At 35.9% G+C, this 15,518-nt stretch overlaps 3 protein-coding genes across 3 annotated transcripts in view; 2 read left to right on the forward strand and 1 right to left on the reverse strand.

Moving 5' to 3' along the window:
* The window catches only part of LOC111441463 (alpha-mannosidase 2), an 8,414-nt gene extending 4,192 nt beyond the window's left edge, over positions 1 to 4,222 (reverse strand). The window contains exons 1-3 of the mRNA XM_023078468.1: positions 3,213 to 4,222; positions 1,089 to 1,238; positions 577 to 609 (exon numbers count right to left, since the gene is read on the reverse strand). Coding sequence (XP_022934236.1) covers positions 577 to 609; positions 1,089 to 1,238; positions 3,213 to 3,776 — 747 coding nt within the window. The 5' untranslated portion in view covers positions 3,777 to 4,222. The remainder of the gene's footprint in view (positions 1 to 576; positions 610 to 1,088; positions 1,239 to 3,212) is intronic.
* Positions 4,223 to 5,079: 857 nt separating this feature from the next.
* On the forward strand, positions 5,080 to 6,957 carry LOC111442431 (protein transport protein SEC13 homolog B-like). The gene is made up of 2 exons (XM_023079855.1): positions 5,080 to 5,308; positions 5,787 to 6,957. The coding sequence occupies exon 2, from the start codon at positions 5,866 to 5,868 to the stop codon at positions 6,772 to 6,774; it is 909 nt and encodes a 302-aa protein (XP_022935623.1). The 5' UTR covers positions 5,080 to 5,308; positions 5,787 to 5,865; the 3' UTR covers positions 6,775 to 6,957.
* A 3,189-nt stretch (positions 6,958 to 10,146) lies between these two features.
* On the forward strand, positions 10,147 to 13,488 carry LOC111442389. Its single transcript, XM_023079780.1, has 5 exons — positions 10,147 to 10,758; positions 10,869 to 11,112; positions 12,663 to 12,761; positions 12,921 to 13,135; positions 13,265 to 13,488. Exons 1-5 carry the CDS (start codon positions 10,310 to 10,312, stop codon positions 13,338 to 13,340), a joined length of 1,083 nt encoding a protein of 360 aa, XP_022935548.1. The 5' UTR covers positions 10,147 to 10,309; the 3' UTR covers positions 13,341 to 13,488.
* The last annotated feature ends 2,030 nt before the right edge of the window (positions 13,489 to 15,518 follow it).

Genomic DNA, 15,518 nt, shown 5'->3' on the forward strand with positions numbered 1-15,518 from the left:
CCCCCCCCCCCCCCCCCCCCCCCAAGCTAAAAAGGGGGAATTGTCTGCATTCTAAATTGAGTAATCACGTGCTACTCAGCAGGTAATTTTCAACTCATTGTTACTATTGAATCACCAACACTTTGTTTGCTTGTTTTGCACAATTCCATTTATTGAAATTCTATCTTCTTTCTGAGAAAACACATACTTCTTGGATGAAGAAGATAATGCGTCTTGATTAGAGGATCTTATGTTCTATCCTTGTCATTTTGATTTATAACAAGTAAACCAAAATGGGAGATTTAAAAATAAGCAGGGCAAATTGATATGGTGTGGTATTCCACTATTTCTCAGCCTCAGGCAGATAAATTGTTGTTCGTTATGATAAAAACTAACAGATATGAAATATGAATTCTTTTCATAACAGATTACTCATAATGGAGATCAAATCATATGCAATAAGCAAGTAATGTTTATTAGTTCAACTCAATAGAGCTCAAGCTTGGAACGCACAATTAGCAAAGAGATCTGGTTAAAAGTCAAATAACGTAAGAACAACGTACACTTTTATTATCTAAGAAGAAGAATTTATTTTACCTGCTCGATTATAGCAAAATAATGAGAATTGGCCTGCAAAGGAAAGGGATTGGCATGTTAATTTCCAGATTTCAACTATGCAGAAGATCAAATTGAATAATAGTGCCCGATAAACAGTAAAATCTTTCCAAGGAATGAGAAAGAAACGTATAGCACAAACTTGTTTTTAGATTATAACTTTAATATAAAATGCAATCAAGAGGTTTAGTAATTGTAACCTAATGAAAACTTAAATATCTAGAGCATCACCTGAAGGCAATCGATTGAACCTCAATCCTCCGATAAATATTTCTGCCTGATTGACTACTCCTTACATATTTGCGTTTTGGTGTTTAGATTTTTCAGATTAAAAGTTCAGAAGGAAATTTTATTAGAAAACTCCGGTTACCAAATAGTAAACAGAATTTTTCGGTTCTATATAAAATAAATTATTGAACACATGTAGCATTAGAAATACTCACACATTCTGTTCAAATGACCAAAGAAACCTCACATGCAAGTGAGCATATTACCTCATCGTTCATCACCCAGCCACCTCCCACGATTTCAAGCTGCCCATTTTTAACTAAAGTAACAAACGATTCTTTTTTTTCATCTGAAGCATCCCTCCACCATTTCTCCAGATAAGACATCTCTTCCCATATAAACTTCCGCCGAGAATCCTACAGATTAAAGAACAAGCAATTTTAAAGCAATTAAAAAGGATTTCACTCTCATTCAATTCAGCTACATTTGGCATTGTGCGCTGTCAATCTCCAAAACAATTCAAGTCCCCACAAAAACCAATTTACGCTTCTGTTCTTATTAATAAACTAAACAAAAGAACAAAACATTTAAATAACTAAACAGAAAAGCATATCCAAGATGATAGGTGATCGGGAATGTGTATGTGTGTGTGTATCTTTTAGAATATTACATCACAACTATGGGAGTGGGAGTTCCAACCTGCAATCTCTTCTAAGAGTTGGGACGTCTTAACCACCTTTGTGTAGTTAGCAGGTTCTGCATATTTTATACAAGGTGCTATATTTTGATTTATGCATATCTACTTTGTTAACATAAGAGACAATCTGTACTAAAAATAGGATTAAAACCAAAGAGTTACAAGATCGATCCCCAATTGGAAAAGTAGAAGGAGAATAATTATAGAAGTGCTTTAACGAAGTACATCAAGAGAAGAGGCAATGAGTACAAACTCAAAAGAAATCTTTTAAGTTCCTCTTATAATATCAGACATTTTTCTATTTCTCTCCATCTATATTTTCTGACTTGCCAACTTACTATCCAAACTTTCGAGTTCTTCTTTGGATTTGTGACCGCATAAAATTTTAAGATAAATTGGATTGACATACTGATAATTGGATAGATTCAAAGACGAATTGGTAATTGGATGAGTCAAAGACGAACTGATAACTGGAAGTACCAAACAGAGCGGAGTAATGAAAGGACAGCCAGACAGGATTAGAAAATATGATCAAACTCCTCACAGGTACTCCTACAGAGAACATATCAGTTTGGCTAGAGGCTTCTTCCAGGATCCTAAACTGGATTCATCGTTAGCACTAATACGACCAAGAAAAACGTTCCCCATCACACCTCCTAAGCATTTTCTATTCCAAATCATTTTACAAAGCGAAAGCCAAATAATGTTTATCTCCATAAAAAACACAGAGAAAAGAGATTGCACTGAAAAATCCTCCAGATATATCTATTTGCCAAGCAAGATTATAAGGGAGATGCAAAGAAACTGCCAATGATGGAATGGTGCTCAGTCCATTCAGCAACTTCTCTATCATTATTAGGTCTTCTAAATTGAAGCTCGTTAGGAATTTTCTTCATCCCAAACTTCCTTGATAGTTTTATTTTTAGTTTCTGCTAGCCTAAGCTTCAGGAAAGCATTAGAAAAAAGGTCTAGAGAATCAAATCCATCACTAAATCTAGATTTATCTAAGAACCATCTCCGGCTTCCAACACCAAATTTTATTGAACTAAGTTCCCCCAACATATGAATTTGCCACAAATTTCTTTGTTAGCCATGTCCTCTTCCTTCTATAATTGCCCAAACCTAAACCATCCCAGTAAAAAAAAGCAGTGACAAACTACCAGTTGAACTAATGAAAGCAGACTCCCTTCAAGGATCTTATATAATCTCTTTGCTATCACACAAGGGACCCTAAACACGAAGAAAAAAGTACAGGAATATACGACCGCCCCTAGATATAGAATATTTTTCCAAATCGAAACGACTCGCAGCTTGTTAGCATGTTTGGATGGATGGGATTCAGTCATTCCATCGTGTTGTAGGTTCGAATCTCAGATTCGGTAGGGATTGAATTGAATGTGGTTGTGCTGGTGGTGTAGTATGTTGTTTGATTTGATTTCAAATCATATTATCTTCCAATGTACTAAGGCAGAGCATAGTTTTCTCCAAAAAGACCTACCAGTCTTCATTACGCCCAATTTCATCAATATCCATTATGAGAATCGAAAACATAAGCCAGAAACTCAAGCAAAGAAAACGCCAAAATCATCATTGTGGCCCTAATTCAATTGAGGCACTCAAGAATCAAGATTAAAAAAATAAGAACAAGAACAAGAAGAACTATTGATAAAGACGTTAAGACTTCAAAATTCACCTGTGAAAGCGCGTCAACAATCGTATTAAGTATATGACGAGACTGCTTCTCGTAGTACTCGTCAACAGTTAGCTTCCATCCTGGATCGTTATGAGAATGAGGCACCACGAAGATCTTCAATTTCTCCGAATCCCACTCGTCTCCTTTGTAGGTCACTCTCCATCCTTGCTTCCACGGACCACCATCGACGTCCAGAAACTCAATCTTGTCGTACAATTTCTTGGTCGTAATATCCACAGTGGAACTCAAAACCTCACTGTTCCAATTCTTGGACACGATCGGTTTCCGCGGCCTGTGGGATCTGGTAGCGTGCGATTTGATGTGAGATGAAATCGGCTTCGGAACGCCGTATCGGATAAGGACAATGAAGAAGAAGATGAAGGAGACCAAAAGGCCGATGGTGAAGATATTAGCAAAGATGAAGTCACGAATAGCCAACCGCCGGCGATACTTCCGGTTGTGCTTCGGTTTAGCACTGGGGGAAACGGAAGAAAAAGGAAGAATAGAACTGGCCCAACCTCCACGTCGGCTACCTCCGCCGCCGGTGAAGGAGGAGAAGGCCATTTTAGCTAATTCCTTACTCTCACCAGAAGTAGAAAGTTGAGCACCGGCTTCGATTTCATTCAATTGAAGAAGATGAGGAAATGGACTTCAGTGATTGAAATTAAGTAACGACCAACGTTTCGTCGTGAACAATCAACCAAGTCAATTGCTCAATAGTCAAGATTCAATAAAGGAGCATTACGATATCGTTCGATCTGCGAGCAGCGGCCCCTCAATAAATTCTGTAGCCGTGGAAACAATGAGAAATAAAAAATCTCAGTAACAATTTGATTTTGTTAATTAATTTTTCCCGGGAATCATTTAGTTGATTAGAAAAACAATGATCCAATGAAGAACAAGATTAGTTTATCCAATGTAATAATCACATCACTCTTTTTTTTCTTTGTTTTTCTCCTAAAAGCATTCACGAAGAGAGAGAATGTTTTTCTAGGGTTTTGTGATCAAACAAATTTATGCGGGAAGCTCTCTTTGAAGGAGCTTTTTCTTTTTCTTTTTTAATATTAGATAAATGCTAATTTAATTTTAAAAAATACTATAAACTTAAAAAAAAAAATTAGCCTTTAAATTTAAAAAAAAAAACAAAAAAACAAAAAAAAACTCTTAAAATATTATTACATTAATTTTAATTTAAAAAATATTCAACAGAAAATACTTTTAAATTTAAAAAAAATTCACTAATACATTCTTACCCTTTTTTTTTAATTAAAAAATACATACAGATAATATTATATTTAAAAAATATCTATAGGACTCTTTCACCATGTCCAGAAATAGTATGTCAACACGTTCTCTCCTTAACCAACAAAAGTCTAATAATGGCAATAATCGCATTTGCCGTTAAAAGTCAACCAGTCTTCCCAGCATTTAGAGAGCGATACCACTCGACAACGGGAAAGCTAGAGGCATGGGCAGAAAGGCAAGTAAAGGCGTAGGTAGTAGATCTACCAGCATCACTATCGGTCAACTTCAAATGCTTAATTAACTGCGATTCGACTTAGAGAGACGACTTGAGACTTGGGTATGACAAGAGTGTCAGCAAAGTTCTTTTTTAATTTTTTTAAAAATTAATAGTTGATTGTCCCAATTGAAAAAAAAAAGAGTTACAGCTGGATAAGAGAGAGAAAAATTGAAAAGAGATAATTTTTAATATTATATTTTAAAATATAATATTAAAGATTTTTATTCTAATTAATTTTTTTTATTATTATTAATTTAGGTTTCTTTTTAAAATTGGATGCTATTAATATAATTTTCGAAGAGTAAGAATTTTTTTAAACGGTCAAAACTTATTAAAAGCAAAATTAATATTCAACGTGCAAAGAAGGGGGAGAAAGGAAACCCCATAGAATTGGTGCTGGTCGGTCAATTTTGCTTGCGGTTTTCAATACCCGTTCTGATATATCGGCCAGCCGCCGGGTAACCGAACACTCCACGAGGAAACGGAGCTCAACAGGCAGATCGGCGGGCGAACTCTGGTTCTGCGACGGCGATTTGCTTCCTTGTGGCTTTATAACAATCCTATTATTTCACCGGTAATTCCAATGCATTCTTCTTCGGTTACTGCTGGATTTTGCTCTACGCGATTTGCGTCGATAGACAAATTCCAGATCTTCTTCTGTTTTGATTTCCGCAGTGTGTAAAGCCTTTGAGTTTGTTCATTTCGTTTATCCTTTTGCTCATATGGAGGTGGTTCTGTTTCTATTCCTGTCAATAATCTTGAAGTGAGTTTGTGTTTTGAGTGAGCGCATAGGACTTTTGTTATTGTTTGTCTGTAAATATTGTCATGGATTGTTCGTTGTTAGATCTGCAATGGGTACCTTTAACCACCAAAGGTATAAATGAAGAATGGGAAATGAACAACGACCTCTTAATTGATTATTTGGAGTCTATAGATGTGAATTATTGATTGTATTGATTTTTTTTTTAATATCGGAACTTTCCTTTTAACTAATTATGTGCAGTTGCATCAATTTTGTATAGCTTTTTGACGTAAATTCTTTCCTATCATAGCTAAATATATAAGGATACTTGCTAGAGATTGGAGGAGAAGGGTAAAAGGAATTAGTAGAGTGAAAAGGAATCCTGTACAATGTCTGAGCAGAAGATTGAAACTGGCCATCAAGATATGGTCCATGATGTACAAATGGACTACTTTGGCAAACGCATAGCAACAGCTTCTTCTGATTTTACCATTAAAATTATTAGCGTTAGCAAAAACTCTGCTTCACAACTCTTAGCTACATTGAATGGTCATAGAGGCCCAGTTTGGCAAGTTGCTTGGGCGCACCCAAAGTTTGGTTCAATGGTAGCTTCCAGCTCTTACGATGGTCAAGTGATAATCTGGAAGGAAGGCAATCAAAATCAATGGTTGCAGGCTCATGTTTTTAATGCACATAAGTCTTCGGTGAACTCCATTGCCTGGGCACCCCATGAACTTGGCCTCTGCTTGGCCTGTGGATCATCTGATGGAGATATATCAGTCTTTATTGCTAGATCTGATGGTGGCTGGGACAGTAATCAAATCGAACAAGCCCACCCTGTCGGAGTAACCTCAGTTTCATGGGGCCCTATTACGGCTCCAGGTTCCTTAGTTGGTTCGGGTTCGGTGGACCCTGTTTGGAAGCTAGCTTCTGGGGGCTTTGATAGTACAGTGAAGGTGTGGACACTAAAAGATGGAAGCTGGAGGAGAGATTCTTCCCCTGCCCTTCAGATGCACACAGATTGGGTGAGGGATGTGGCTTGGTCGCCAAACCTAGGGCTTCAAAAATCCACCATTGCAAGTGGTTCCCAGGATGGGACAGTGATTATTTGGTCTGTTACAAAGGATGGAGGGAAATGGGAGGGCACAGTGATGAATGATTTTAAGACTCCAATTTGGAAGGTTTCATGGTCATTGACTGGACACTTGTTGGCTGTTGCTGATGGGAATAACCATTTTACTTTGTGGAAAGAAGCGGTCGATGGAAAATGGCAGCAAGTAACTACAGTTGAGCCTTAGGTTATTCATTGATTGTCTTTATCATTCCCTTGTGTTCTGTGTCTTGTCAAAAGCATGTTGTTCAATATTGTTTAAGCAATTTCCCTATATTTAGTTCACAATCTTTTGTACTATTATTGCATGTTTTCATAACTTAATCAGATTTTGGGGGTGAGAAATGAGTAATATTTTCTGCTTTTATTAAATTCCCTGGTTTGGGTCTTTTTATTGATGGACTGCTAGAATTTAAGAAGCAGACACTTAGTTCCACACTTGGACACTCCGACACTTTTTACACGCATATCACGCATTTGTTAGTACAACAAATATGCGTTAAGCACTAGTCGTAGTTGTATGAAATAAGGAGAATAACCTAAGAGCCATTGGGAAAGAAGGCCAAGACAAACAAACAGAAGAATAACCTACAATTACAAGTCAGAACTAGTTGTGAGTGACGAGAAATTTCAGAAACAAGACTGAGACCAGCAGCTTTAGAAAGGCATTATTATGCACAGCATATCAGACCTTGTCCCATAAAATATACCATTCGTAAAATGTCTGTCCACTCAGCTCGAGCAAGATGCTCCATGAAATAGACCAGAAGCTGACCATTAGACCTTGTCCCTTTAATGGAGATTTGAACCACTTCCTGTAACAAAACTATGTAATCCTATATCACAAGATTGACCGGAAATTTTGTAGAAATCTGCTCCACATTGGAGATGAAATGCCTGAAAATATGATTCTACTCTGCAGCTTCCCCGTGCTAGATGTCACTGAGGTCAAAGGTAGAACAGAACCTTGAAAGAGATGGAACTGTGGATAGATAGTATCGTTGATGATGAACCTCCCTTGTCTTGGTCTTGTGGAGAAAAATTATTCTGAAATTTTTTGTCACTTGATTGTTCTGATCTGTAGAAATAAAAAGTTAGTTTGTCTGGTATTGATCTCCTCAAATGCCTGTTACATTGAACATGTAACAGACTTGATGTTTCACTTCGTAAGATCTTGAACCACATAGTTGCCTCTTGCTGGCAAGGGGTGTACATTGAACCCGACAATCCGAGTCGACCCAACCTGAACTATAGGGATTGGATTGGGTTGGGTTAATTTTTCTGAACTCGAATAAATTCGGTTCGGTTTCGGGTTCATTGGACAAAACCTATAAATTATATTAAGATATGTTACATATTCACTGGTATGTTGGAGTGGTGATTTCATGCTGGCTGCTTGCATGGGGGGAAAAACAAACTGCTTTGGCATTGTTTGTTGATTAAGTGGTTGTGACATTTCTTCATGGAGTCTGATGCTTTGTGGTACAACATTATTATGAGCAGAAATGGCCAGCACCCTGGGCAGCAAGTAGTAGTTCTAACTCTTAGGGACTTGGTAAAAACCTCTTAAAAGCGATTGCATCTAGTTTCTTTTTTCTCTGAGTTTATTAGATAATCATTTCGAAAGAGCTTGAAAGTTTACTTCTAGAACGATTGTTGGTTTGGCGATAAACCCTTTTGTGAGTTGTTTCCTCGTTTAGATCGTCTTTCTTAGAAAAAGCATCATTTGATGACTTTGATAGTTTAGAAAATGCGATAAGTCACAATCTCGACAACTAGTATGCAAAACGTTTGATGAGGATTGGTGTGTTTAACAAATGTTTTTGGTATTGCATTAATGACTACCATTTTGCTGTTATCCAAATTCCAAAAAATGCAGGCAATGTTCATTCTCTTCCTAATCTTTCATGATCAAATGCACAAGGTTTAGAGGATTGATGTGTTTAACTAATGCTATGGTATTATATTCATGGGCTGTCTATTTGCTATCACGTTCAAATTCCAAAAACCATACAGGCAAGTTCCACCCTTTTCCTAATTTCTTCTCATTAAATGCCTATGAACTTTACCATTATTGCTTTAAGGTTCGTTAGACTATTATTGCTTTAAGGTTCGTTTAGATTTTAAAGTCAGTTTATTGAATTTCTCGTGTCTAAGAGATTTGCAAAGTACCCACTAAATTTTAAGGTTCGTTTCTTAATCAGAGAAGTTCATTTGGATTTTAAAGTCAGTTTATCGAATTTCTAGTGTTTACAAGATTTGTAAAGTACCCACTAAATTTTAAGTTTCGTTTCTGAATCAGAGAAGTTCATTTGAATTTTAAAGTCAGTTTATCGAATTTCTCGTGTTTACGAGATTTGTAGTACCCACTAAATTTTAAGGTACTATAACAGTACGAATACAGTTACTTATCACATTAACATCCTTTTAAAAATGACATGAAACCTATCAGTATTTTTACAAAATACTTATAAAAGTAAAATCATAATGACGATGTGATACTCTTGTAATACAAAAGTTTTTCTAATTTGTGGGGTGCCAATTATTTGTTAAAGAAGCAATTAGGCAAGTCGAATAGATTTTGTTGGACTAATTTTTGATCGACATTGACCTTCTACAAATACTTGGTCTTTCTTCATTTAAGTTAGATTGGACCACCATCCACCTCAAATCCTTATTTTGTGTTGGGAAAAATATTTAAATCAGGCTTATTAATGGAAAAATGAATGGTTTGGATGAGTTCTTCAGCAAATTCTTGATAAGAGAATTTGTTGTTATTTGAAAATAGTATTCAAAATTAATTTTTTTTTTTTAAATAAAAAATTCAATTTCTTATGGTTGATTCAATAGAGTTGCATTTTAATATTAAAAAGATGGTTAAGTCAATATCAATTCAAAGTTAAATTAGAAAATACGTGACGTACAAAATTCAACTAATAAACAAAACACTTAAATAAAAATATATTTTAATATGATTAAAGGAATCAATTTTCACAAATAAAAAATATATATTATTTACCAAATAAAAATCAAATTTAAAATTTGAAAATATTAACTTTCATTAAATTTAAAGTTTAATATCTTCTTAATTTTAATTAAGTATTTAAATTTGAATTATTAGCTAAATTGTTAATAAAACCACAACAAATTATATAAATAATAAATACATTCGTGTGATTGTAGAATTTTAACTGATATAATTATTAGTTTAAATTTTTAAATAATTTAAATCTATTAATACAAAATTAAAAGTCGAAAGATTTATATAGAATTTTAATTGATATAATTATTAGTTTAAATTTTTAAATAATTTAAATCTATTAAATATAAAATTGAAAGTGAAAAGATTTATTTAGAGATATGGAAGATAATAAATAAATATTAAAAAATTTAAGAATGAATGGTGATAATTTTAATTTAACGTAAAAAATAATTAAAAAAGACTTATTTTTGTAATTAGTTTAAACCGAACCTTTTTTTTTTGGCAATTTTAATTTTTAAATGTCATTATTAACCTAATTAACTCACATGGAGTATATTAATATGTGAACTGAAGTCGTGAGTTGTAATCGCGCAATTACGAGATTCCGAAAGCGAAGCTCAGAGATAGAAACGCAATGGGATTTTGATTGGTAGAATCTCTGCGAGAGCAGGCAGTCCACATAATAGGGCGAGGGCCATTGAAGGGATCCTCGAAGCTTTTGTTGTTGTCCTTCGTTCCAATGGCGGCCTCTGCTCGAGCGTTCTTCCTATCTCGCGTCACCGATTTTTCAATCAAACCCCGTCTTCCTCCACCACCTCCGCCGCCCTTGCCTTCTTTTTCTTATTCGCATCTCGGCCTTCAACGGCGGCGTTTTCCCCCAACGTCTGGAGCAACAACTGTCAGCTGCCTTATCTCCGGGGTTGATGGCGGCGGAGTTTCCGATGACTTTGTTTCCACTCGGAAGTTGAAATTCGATCGCGGATTCTCCGTAATCGCTAATATGCTTAAGCGGATTGAGCCGCTTGATACATCCAATATCTCCCAGGGTGTTTCTGATGCTGCTAAGGATTCCATGAAGCAGACTATCTCTTCAATGTTGGGTTTGCTTCCGTCTGATCAGTTCGCTGTCACCGTTAGGGTTTCCAAAAGCCCTCTCCATAATCTCCTCTCTTCGTCAATTATCACCGGGTAAGGAGTTGATTGATTCTTTGCTGTCTACTGAAGTTTGATGAGATTGTTCATGTGTCGGGGACGTTTTCCGTCAGATTTTTGGAATTCTGATGAGTGCCTCTGTATAGGTACACTCTTTGGAACGCGGAGTATCGGTTGTCTTTGACGAGGAATTTCGATATCTCGCCGGATAATTTGACTGGCTTCGACAGGTCGAAACCGCTGGAAGTTTCGGACGTTGGGGAGATTCGGGTGGGCGTTGATTCTAATTTGGAAGATTTGGATACAAGGCCTCGTCTCTTAACTGATTTTTCGCCCGAGGCGTTGAAGTACATCCAGCAGTTGCAGTCGGAATTGTCAAATCTCAAGGATGTAAGGGTTTTCTGAGTTGTTAACAATCTTCACCCATTGACAACACATTTCTTCTATTGTCCATCTATGACTTGACAAACTGAATTCTCAAAATCATTTCTAAATTATTAAATGCAAACCTTTAACTCTCTTGAAAAAAATTCAGTATCCTAAATGCGGGCGGAGTCTTTCATTTGTTTTATGATCTTCTTTCTAAAAATTATTATGTTAAGACGCAAATTATTTGGATACAACTCCTCATAGTTTTATGCTATTAGCTATGTTATTTAGTGGGTGTATGCTGTATTAATTCATACTTGCAGACGAGGAGTTTCCATGTTATCCCTGTACAACTGCATATATTTTTGTCTAATGTTCAGTTGGATCTTTTTGTTTAGAATGTGATTTGTTTCGCATCAAGCTTGAATTTAAATGTATTTTCTGCTATTAGTAATTGATTGTCAGGTGCTAGAAACTAACCAGTTTCTGTATGTAATCAAGGATGAAATGCTAATATACTCCCATTTGTTATATTGTTGAGGTTTTGAGTATTGAAGTTGTAACAGCCCGAGCTCATCGAGCAGATATTGTCCTTTTTGGGCTTTTTCTTCCATGCTTAGCTCAAGGTTTTAAAACGCCCCACTAGAGAGGTTTCCACACTCTTATAAAGAATGCTTTGTTCCATCTCCAACCAATCTCACACCCCAGAACTCTGATACCATTTGTAATAGCCCAAGCCCACTACTGGCACACCACTGCTAGCAACCTGCTTGGTGTCTGGCTTGTGCTGTTACCCTCGAACCCATGCGCGATTGGCCACTTGTGTGCCATCTTGCATAGTCGTGCCCATGCCTTGATTCGAGCCTCGACTAACCTAATTTTTGAAGCATTCCTTGTAAGAGTGTCAAAATATCTCCCTCATAGACGCGGTTTAAAACCTTGAGGAGAAGCCCGGAAGGGAAAGTCTAGAGAGGATAATATCTGCTAGCGGTAGGCTTGGGCTGCTGCATAAATATTATATATTTCCACTTTCCCTTCAGCTATTTACCTTGTTTTACATTATTGTGGATGTATTTGCAGTTAGATTGAATAACTTTGTTTAATTTCAGGGATCATCTCCATCTTTATCTTGGTTGCTTATCTTGCATGTAGCTAGATGTCATAAATTTTATAGAAAAATGTATCCTGTTAGATGATGTGATTCCTCATAAATATAGCTCCAATTTAGCAAAAGAAAACCGTTAGGTTGGCTATCAAGTTTAGTAGTACATGCGTAGATTTTAGCTTTGTGGTCAAACGTAACCTGCTATCATCTCATGTTCTTTGGTTCAATCATATTCGGGCTCCTTTAATTTACGTTCAAAGGGTTAAGACAAAATAAACTCTATTGCTTATTTTCTTCAGCATATTTCAATTATCTGCCTTTTAGTATATTCATCCAGTCAAGATAGGAAGGTTTTCCTGTCTATTGAGATGAGACCAAATGCTTTCTCTGACTTGTTAAATTCACGTGCCCTGCATCTTCATGATCCGCTGCTTTACCTTCCCATTTGTTGTTCTGAATGTGTCAGGAACTGAATGCTCAGAAGCAAGTGAATATGCAGATGGAACATGGCAAAGAAAACAGGAACGATTTGTTGGAGTATCTGCGGTCTTTGGATTCTAATATGGTACTTCATTTTTTTTTGGTGCATACGTAACTCTATTGTTGTGCATATATGCCTTTATTTTCCTTGTTGGAAGTAAGCCCGTGCTGATTGTTACCCAAGCTGTTGAACTTCTTCTTCATTCTGGGTGCCCTCATACTTATCTCCACGTTTATTATTTAGGTGACTGAACTCTGCAAACCATCTACATCGGAGGTGGAGGAAATCATTCACGAGCTTGTTGGAAACATATTGCAAAGGTTCTTCAAAGATGATGCTAGCTCTACTTTCAATGAGGATTCGAGTGTGGCGGATTTAGAGAAACTTGCAGATGTTGGCAGTGAGTTTTGTGATACTGTAGGCACTTCTCGGGATTACCTAGCAAAGCTCTTATTCTGGTTAGTTAAAAATTCCATGGTTAAACAAACTAAGAACTTGGAACTTTGAAGCAAGACATGTTTTAGGCTCTAAGAATAATATTGGAATGAGGCGCATGTCCAATGATCTAACTTGTTGATCTGCTGCAGGTGTATGTTATTGGGGCATCACTTGAGAAGCTTGGAGAATAGACTTCAGTTAAGCTGTGTCGTTGGGTTGTTATGATTTGTAAGATGAAGGGAAGTGTACATTCTTTCTGTACCCTACACCACCCCACCCCCAAATGTCTTTATATTATGTCCATACCTTACCTTTCTATAATTGCTTTTTTTTTTTTTCTCCTTTCAATAAAAGGTTTAATTGGGTGACTATCTATGTCCATCCAGCAAAACTTCTATTACGCTAGCATGACGTTATAACAAATTTATAATGTTACAAGTTCGAAATATATAACAAATTTATCAACTAATCAACGAGTGCTTTGGTGATGTGAGTTAGAGTTTGAGTCTAAAAAAATGTTTTAACCCGACTCAATTCAACAATTATAATCTATTTAAAATTTTAAATATCTTTTATATTAATCGATTTTATACGATGAAGAGGGAGAGAAGTTTAAAATGACTATTTACGGAAGAAAATTTTAAATATCTTTTATATTAATGAATAAATATCATATCTTCTATATTAATTGAATATTAATTGATTTTATATGATGAAGAGTAAGATAAGAGAAGAAAATTTTAAATATCTTTTATATTAATGGATAAAATTTTAAATATCTTTATTAATTATTTTATATGATTTACGGTAGGAAATATCTAAAATAACTTTTATATTAAATTTTTATTAGGAAAATTTTAAATATCTTTTATATTAAATTTTTATTAGGAAAATTTTAAATATCTTTTATATTAATTAATATAAAAAAAATTTAGATATCTTCTATATTAATTGATTTTATATGATGGAGAGTGAGATAAGTCTATTTAAACTCTTATATTAATTGATTTGAAGAGTGAGAGAAGTCTATTTACAAGAAATATCTGTTTAGGGGAGATAGCAGTTAAGTTTGTTTTGAAACACTGTTCATTCCATTTGAAACGGTTTAGGGGAAGGAACACTATTCATTTAAGTTGTAAATCGGTTCAGGGGAAGGAGCAGTTAATATTCATTTCAGTTTGATTCGAAACACTATTCATTTATCGGTTCAGGGGAAGGAACACTATTCATTTCAGTTGTAAATCGGTTCAGGGGAAGGAGCGTTAAGTTTGATTCGAAACAATCGGTCGGTTCAGGGGAAGGAGCAGTTAAGTTTGATTCGAAACACTATTCATTTTCTGTACCAACCAGTAAATTAGTTCAGGGGAAGGAACACTATTCATTTCAGTTGTAAATCGGTTCAGGGGAAGGAGCAGTTAAGTTAAGTTAAGTTAAGTTTGATTCGAAACAATTCAGGGGAAGGAGCAGTTAAGTTAAGTTAAGTTAAGTTTGATTCGAAACAATCGGTCGGTTCAGGGGAAGGAGCAGTTAAGTTAAGTTAAGTTTGATTCGAAACAATTGGTCGGTTCAGGGGAAAGAGCAGTTAAGTTTGATTTGATTCGAAACAATTGGTCGGTTCAGGGGAGAGCAGTTAAGTTTGATTCGAAACACTATTCATTTTTTGGACCGTAAATCAGTTCAGGGGAAGGAGCAGTTAAGTTTGATTTGAAACACTGTTCATTTTCTTCCTCTTATCTCCTTCAAGAAAAGATCTACCATTCATTTTCGGTTCTTCAAATAGCTTTGTTGAACGAATCCTTGGTTCAGTGAGGGTGATTGCGAAACAAGTTGGTTCAGTGAGGGCGACCGCGAAAGTCACCGAATGGGTCAGTCCTCCCACTTTTTCGACTGAGATTCCAGCTGCACAAGTAAGAGCATCTTGGGTCAGTCCTCCCGCTTTTCCGACTGAGATTCCAGCTGCACAAGCAAGAGCACCTCCACCAGCTACGTCCATGTCCATCTACTACCCTGAGAACCTTATTGAACTCTTTTACTCTCCAAAGATGAAAGACTCAACCTCGAACTTTTCTTCCACTCGTTCTCCTCTTTGCTTTCCCTTCAAACACTCGGTAAATAAATAGGTGTTTTCATCTTCCGTCCTGGACTGATTGAGAACCTTCTTGAACTCTTTTACTCTCCAACAGTAAAGGAGAAAGTCTCAACGTCAAACTTTTCTTTTACTCGTTCTCTTCCCTTTGCTTTCCCTCCAAACACTCGATAAATAAACAAGTGTTTTCATCTTCCGTCCTGGACTGGTTGAAAAAGATAATTATCATTCGTGAAAAGGTACTGGTACAAAGATCTTAGACTTTCAAAAAGATGGGGAAGATGAATTATCCTATCGAAAAGGTACTGTTACAAAGA

The sequence above is a fragment of the Cucurbita moschata genome, unplaced genomic scaffold (genome assembly GCF_002738365.1).
Source record: "Cucurbita moschata cultivar Rifu unplaced genomic scaffold, Cmos_1.0 Cmo_Scf00004, whole genome shotgun sequence".
Classification (NCBI taxonomy): Eukaryota; Viridiplantae; Streptophyta; class Magnoliopsida; order Cucurbitales; family Cucurbitaceae; genus Cucurbita; species Cucurbita moschata.